At 52.4% G+C, this 7,350-nt stretch overlaps 1 protein-coding gene across 1 annotated transcript; it reads right to left on the bottom strand.

Annotated features, from left to right (window-relative positions):
* Positions 1-5,232: 5,232 nt before the first annotated feature.
* Positions 5,233-6,302, bottom strand: LOC136497687 (ethylene-responsive transcription factor ERF039-like). The gene has a single exon (XM_066493537.1). It carries the CDS (start codon positions 6,275-6,277, stop codon positions 5,585-5,587), a length of 693 nt encoding a protein of 230 aa, XP_066349634.1. The 5' UTR covers positions 6,278-6,302; the 3' UTR covers positions 5,233-5,584.
* Positions 6,303-7,350: the final 1,048 nt, after the last annotated feature.

Raw genomic sequence — 7,350 nt, 5'->3', positions numbered from 1 at the left:
ACTCCGCGCTCCGTGTTATGGTTAACAGGCTAGCTAGGGCTGGAGACTTAGCTATACACTAACTGGTAGGGCGGTTTGTATTAAATATAAATACATCTTCAGAATAACACTAAGTGTTCACACCAACTGATCACCGAGATGCATACGTTATTTTATCACCATTGCTGATTCTTCTCTGGAGTTCATATATTTTTACATCATGTACTACATGTTCTACATATTTGTATTACAGGATCATCGTCCAGGTGATCGGACCACCTGGTGCTCGAACTTCTCCACCGATCAACTGGTCTAACTACTAGGTTCATGGATTTCGTCACCGACTAGTTGATTGGACTGTTCATCGATCGCTTCTACTCAATGCTTACTTCACCACCGACCAGTTAATCGGACTGTTCGTTGCTCGTGCTTCATCATCAGCTACGCTGGGGGCTTACCAGCTAAGCCGGGGACTCCTCGGTGATCATCAGCTACACTGGGGGCTTACCAGCTAAGCCGAGGGCTCCTCAGCGCTCGGACATCGCCAGCTACGTTGGGGACTCTTCGATGCTTGGATATCGCCAGCTACGTCGGGGACTTCTCGGTGCTTGGATTCTTCGTGCAAGCATCACCAGCTAAGTCGGGGACTCCTCGGCGTTTGGGTTCTTCGTGCAAGAGTCACCAGCTAAGCTAGGGACTCCCTTGGTGGATCATCGCCTAGGTGGTCGGACCACCTGGTGCTTGGACTTCTCCACCGATCAACTGGTCGGACCACTAGGATTATGGATTTCGTCGCTGACCAATTGATCAGGCTGTTCGCCGATCACTTCTACTCAACGCTCACTTCGCCGCCGACCAGTTGGTTGGGCTACTCGGCGCTCGTTTCTTCGCCAACCAACTGGTTGGATTATTCATCGCTTCATCGTCAGCTATGTTAGGGGCTCGCCAGCTATGCTAGGGACTCTTTGGTGTTTGGATACTTCTACACAACGCTCACTTCATCGCCGACCAATTAGTTGGGCTGCTTGGCGCTCCTTTCTTCACCAACCAACTGGTCGGATTATTTTGTCGCTTCATCGTCAGCTACACTGGGGGCTTGCCAGTTAAGCTGGGGACTCCCTTGGTGGTCGGATCTTGCTATGTCTTATCGATGTACTATCAAGCTGCTCCTTGTTGTTCGGATTAGGGTGCTGATCATGGGCAGCACGTCTGGGGTCCTGATACGCGCATGTCAGATGACGTCGGTAAACTTTCAGGTTTCTTTTCTTTGACCCTGCTACAGGATTCATTCTTCATCTTCCAGTAGGCCCGGGGAGTAAGTGGCTACACTTCTCCTAAGTGGAAGAATTTTTAAATTTTATCTTGAGCCCCTTACATCCCTCTGGCAAGCTTTACTTGGCTAAGTTCGAGGTCTCCTAACCAATTAAACTGGTCGGCATTGACTTTTACCACCTAGGTCACTAGTTAAACTGGTCGGCATTGATTTTCACCACCCAAGTCACCAGTTAAACTGGTCGGCTTTGACTTTCACCGCCCAGGTCACCAGTTAAACTGGTAGGCTTCAACTTCCACTGCTCGGATCACCGGTTAAGCTGATCGGCTTCACGTCAAAGTGCTTAGACTTGTTTAAGACAGCGTTGCTCAAAGGATACAATGCACTCGGGGACTAGCTATGGAGGATATACCCCCCGGTATCTATAAGACAAGACATGTGCCGCACCACCAGGGGAGGTCTTGCCCATAAGATCATGGCCTACGGTGCTCGGCTCTGATCGGCGTGCACCGCAAGGCAATCAGAAGAATCTTGAAGATAGAGAAGGGTATGTTTGGATATGATAGATATCGTATTCCTCGTAAATACTTACCATATACCCGAATAGATGTAGATCTAACCGACTTGTAACCCTGCCCCCCAAACTATATAAGGCGGGTAGGAACCCCCTCGAAATCATCTCATATTCAATACAATACAACAAAGACACAGGACGTAGGGTATTACGTCGATCAGACGGTCCGAACCTGTCTAAATCGTTGTCTCTGCGCCTTGTGTCACCATCCGGTTTCTGATTACGCGCACCCCCACCGATAAATCTACCATCGCGGGATGCCCCTAGGTGGACTGTCGAGCATCTTTTGTCGATAGAGAGTATGGTCTAGATCTAACGATAGCACATCAGCTAATATTGGAGTACGATCTATCTACCAGACTATCACTAGGCTGGCGATAGTCAACGGCCTGTTTGACCATGTGGAAGCTTCATAGGTTTCCTGCGGAGCTTGTCTATCTAACACCCCGGTGTTTTTGCACCCGATAACACCTGAATTTTTTCCATAGATACTGTTCATCTTTCTCCTCTCTTCTATTTCTCCTTGGCACAAATCATAAATCACAAGTAACAAATCACAAATCATAAGTAACAATTTTTTCTATGAAAGGACATAGACAAATTTGGTGGCGGCGCCGGAGTAGGGGAAGAAGCTCGCCGGACTTGAGGAAGATGCCAGGGGCGGCGGCGACAGGCAGGATCAGGCACGGCGGCGCAGGCGCAGCGGACGTGCGATTCCGCGGCCAAAAAAATTAGTATGCCACTAGATGATAAAACATCCGATCGTTGTATAGCATTTCCGTTCCCGCACGATCGACTACTGTGTAACAGTGTTTTAATTATATACGTAGCTGCTTGTGTACATACATACATAGCCAATCAGCGGCGGATTCAGAAAATATTTCAGGGGAGGCTGAACAACACTGCTGCTCGATTTAAGTCTCAACCTTTCTACACTATAGAACTTTGCCTTAAAATTCATGGGGCTCTACAGGAGTTCCACTGCTCCGTTATGGGTAGGGCGCTCGAGCCCCCGTTGGATCCGCCCCTGTAGCCAATGGTCCATGGTTTCCTGGTTTCAGTGGGTAATGGTAATACACGGCGTACTACTTAGGTGTGTCTAGTTCATACTAGTACAGGTGTACCAGACCACCATTCTGTGCCGCAATGAGTGCCTTGACCTTTCCACGTCGTAGCATTTGCATGGAATAGATCTTGGAACCTACAGGTTTGGCACTTCGCGTTCACATTCGCAATGCACCTTGGCCAAAGTCGAAGGACGAAGATGAGCAGGAACCGCCAACTACGGAGTAGGACATAAATACAGTGACGCCAACCGTGGTACTCCTACAAAAGTACGCACTGGACAGCTGGTGCCCTCCTCTGGATGGGTTCTGGTCAAAGTCCCTGCTCCCAAGAATGGGAAAGGGGCAAGCTAGCAGCCAGGCGGCGTGGCCTGTGCTCACGGCAGAGTACCCGTAGATGGGTCATGCACTCATGCGTAGCTGTGCCCCAAAGAGCAAAGCCGCGTGGTGACTGGCTGCGTACGGCGCGAGCAGTGCTGCCGTAGGCCGTACCGCCAGGTTGAGGGCGTCGCACACTCGCCAGCCTGGAACCCAAGCATCTGTCTGCCTGCTCTGCTCTTGCCGGTTGGACCTCACTGCCCCGAGGATACGACGAATGGGACACCTGGCCCTGGCGCCGCTGCACGCCCCTCTGCCTCTGCCTGCAGGAGGGAATATCAGCACTCCAAGGCACCTGCCTCCAGCCTCCACCACCACCACCACCACCAGGCTCGTGCCGGTGCGCGTAACGTGTCCAGCACTCCAAGGCACCGTCAGATGCGCAGCGCAGATCAGCGTGCGCGTGGCGTGGTCTTTGCTCGGTTCCTCCTCCCTCATCTCATCTCGCTCGGTGGCAGCAGTCTGTCACGATGGCAACAGGTGCTTCCAGAGTTACGAGTATTCTTTCAGAAAGGAAAAAAGAATTGCTCCTACTGTACAGCAGAGCAGCAGGGAGAAGGCAAATGAGCCCATGTTTGCGGCTTGCGGGCTGTCGTGCCGCCATGCCTCGTCGGAATCTCCTTTCTTTCTTTCTGGAAAACGAAAGCCATTACGTGCAAATAATAATACTCCGTACTCCATTTAGGAGAAGTAGTAGTAGTAGATCTAATACTAATTCCTAGACACGCAGCGCAATTTGTGCAGGCAAGCGAGGCCCGTGTCCGAACGCTGTGATGCTACTTCGACAGCTGCCTGAACTCCGAATCTATATACTATATAAAGCTTCCTCGGAAACCACCGACCTTAGTGGCACACGTAAGCAAGCACACACCCACCGATTCGTGTGGGCAATCGCATGGGGATTAATGAAGCAGCAATCACACGGTCAATTTTCCCGTCCTCGGCAACGACGGCTCGCTCGCCCCTCGGTCTCGGTCCCAAACCAAAAGGGTCACGCAATGAACAAAAAAGAAAAATCCTTCGAGAGCGACAGAAACAGAACCAAAAGGACGGGGGTTAAAAGCGAGCGACGAAGGATGGTGCGTGGATGCAGAAGCATCACAAGTTACCTTTTCCCGTTTCCTCTTATGTGAAGTAAACCCTGGAGCAAGTATAGCAATTATTCAACACCATTTTTCAGTCATAGGATAGTATTTCTCTCTCATACTATTTTAACATAAACATCATCATAAGCTAAATTTTAGCATAAGCGAACAGAGCGCAGCAGCCGTTGCACTGTACGGCCACATTGACGCTTGCACAGCTCATCACATTCACATGTAGTACCGCGACTACGAGCAGCCTCGCCAAGGCCAAGCTCACATTTCTGTGCGCATGCGACCGTGCGGCGATCGAGCGCGTCGTCTTGCGGCGGGTGGGTGGCTGGTGGCAGCAGGGGACGCGTCGCGTGCGGCCTGCGCAGACGACGACTCCGGCGCCGACCTCAAACAAAGTACTGTACGAAATAGCCACCTGGGCCGTTTTTTTTTCTTTCTTTCCTCAGGCGCCGCGCGGGCCTCGGGGGCCGGGGCGGACGGCGAAATGGCCGCCGGGCACGATGGCGACGGGGGCAGCGAAATCCGCAGACTGGAGCGTCCTGTGATCGTGTCCGTGCGAGTGTGAACATACGTGACGGGGCCGGTTTCAAATCTTAACCCGGAAGCCGCATTTTTACGCGGCGGCCGTCGCTGTCGCGGCCTTTAAGCGCGCTCCTGTCCTGTGGTACGCGGCACACGTCACCGTTCGGAGCCGCTGCTCGCAGTCAGCATGCTGAGCGCCTGAGCGGAGCGGGGATTCCTGCCGTGGCTTGGAAGGCGGGAGATTTTTCCTGACAGATCACCTTCGATCGCGAAAGCTGGATGCGTAAATATCACTGTCCATTTGGCCCAAATCTTTGCCCGGTCAGCTTTTTTTTACAACTAAACAATAGACCCAAAAGTGACGGAAGATAAGATGCTCGTTAATTATACATATTCTTGTCCCCCAAATCAAGCAAGAGGAGAAAAAAAGGAACTAACTTTATACAGGCGCGGCACCTAAATCTGGCAAAAGGAAAACAGCAAAAGAAACAGCAGAGCAATCTTTTGGAGTTAAAGAAGAAGAAGAAAGAAAGAAGAAGAAATAAGAAGAAGAAAAACAGAGGAGCGGAAGCAGCGGCATTTACATGTGTCCGATCGATTTTTCTAACACTCAACAGCTAGCGATGCATGAAGTCGCTGATGACCACCGGCGACCGGTCCAAGAACGGGAACTGGCGCGAGCGTGGCATTGATCAGTTCAGTACTCCCAGAGCAGCGGCTCCTCGATGAGCCGGAACGCGCCGCCGCCGGCCACGTCGTCGTCGACGGCCCACGACGACGGCCCGCAGCATCTCAGGTCCAGGAGCAGGTCCGGGAGGTCGAACAGCGCGTCGTCCGGGTTGGGCTCGGCGTCCTGCTCCTGCGGCACCGGCGGGGGCGGCGACGCGGCGCTGGCGCTGGCGTGGTCGGACGCGGAGGCGGAGCTGCTGCTGCTCTCGGGGCTCTTGGCATTGGCGCCGCCGCCGGGGCAGGGGCACGACGACGACGGCAGAGGAGGGAAGTCGGCAGCCGCCGCGAGCGCGGCCGCGGCCTGCACGTCCTTGGGCGCCGCGGTGGCCGGGCGCGGGAGCAGGTGCGTGAGCGCCGGGAAGTTGATGTGCGCCTCGCGGGCGCCCTTGATGGCCAGCGCCGCCACGTCGTGCGCGCGCGCCGCCATCTCCGCGGTGGCAAAGGTGCCCAGCCAGATGCGGGACTTCTTGCGGGGCTCCCTGATCTCCGACACCCACTTGCCCCAGCTCCGCATGCGTACGCCGCGGTACGTCGGGTGCCGGCTGCCGTCCTTGCACGCCCGCTTCTTCGGGGCCACGGAGGACGACGAGGAAGAGGAGGAGGACGAAGACGGGGAGGGGGACGTCGGGGAGGCAGGCTCCTGAGTGTCGTCCATGTCCATGGCGGCTTCCTGCCTGCGTGCGGAGCGGCGGTGGTGGAGCTGTTGGGCCGGAGCGACTGGGGAGTGGAGACCTGGAGAAGAGGAGCAGAGCGGGGGTCTGGTTTTTATGGTGTGCCGCGGAGGCCAGAGCGACGTGGCACAGCAATGGAAACATAGGACGACGCCCCCCTGGACGCCGGTCCTGTTTGCATGTGTAGTTTTGAGAAACCGTGGGTATAATAAGGCCCCGTTTAGTTTCAAAAATTTTTGGTTTTTGGTTACTGTAGTATTTTCGTTTTTATTTGATAAAAATTATCCAATTACGGACTAATTAGGCTTAAAAGATTCGTCTCACGATTTCTCGGCTAACTGTGCAATTAGTTTTTTTTCGTCTACATTTAGTACTCCATTCATATGCCGCAAGATTTGATGTGACGGATACTATAAAAAAAAATTTAGTTTTTGGCTTCAACTAAACGGAGCCTAAGTTTAACATCACAGCTACAGTTACATAAAACAGAACCTTGTAACCTACGTGGCTTCTTCTTAGGCCCTCCACAATGGTGGAGTGGTGCTAAATAAAAAACGGGCCCCATGTATAGTATTTGGCATCGCTTTGCATATCCTATAACGTGGGAGCATGCATCACTAGAGGTACAGCAGCCCCTGCATAGCAGTCAAATCAAGAGTCCTTGAGCCCATCCAACATGCATTGCGGTAGTTGGGATGGGGCTAATTAAAAAAACCAAAGCTAGTGTTGTTCCTTCTCTTCCTTCCTGTAGTATAGTCTCTCTCTTCCTTCCATTAAAAAACGGAGATAACACCGGTGCAACTATATTCACCGCTCCCCTCTTTTCCCGTGCTGGCATCGGTAGTTGCAGTGTACTTGAGTGGTGCTTTATCTTTCTCTCTCTGTTTTAGACACCACTCTGGCCACACACTGTGGAAGGCCTTAAGAGCCAATTATCAATACAACAACCAAGTGGGGGATTCTCCCAACCCTGCGAGTTATAAAAAAACAGTTTAGATAAAAGAGATTTACAGTGGGGGTTCCCAAAATTATTAGCAACTGTTGAGACGTACATATTCGAGCT

The sequence above is a fragment of the Miscanthus floridulus genome, chromosome 12 (assembly GCF_019320115.1).
Source record: "Miscanthus floridulus cultivar M001 chromosome 12, ASM1932011v1, whole genome shotgun sequence".
Taxonomy (NCBI): domain Eukaryota; kingdom Viridiplantae; phylum Streptophyta; class Magnoliopsida; order Poales; family Poaceae; genus Miscanthus; species Miscanthus floridulus.
The sequence above is the reverse complement of the archived record's forward strand: the minus strand, read 5'-3'. Positions and strand labels throughout refer to the sequence as shown.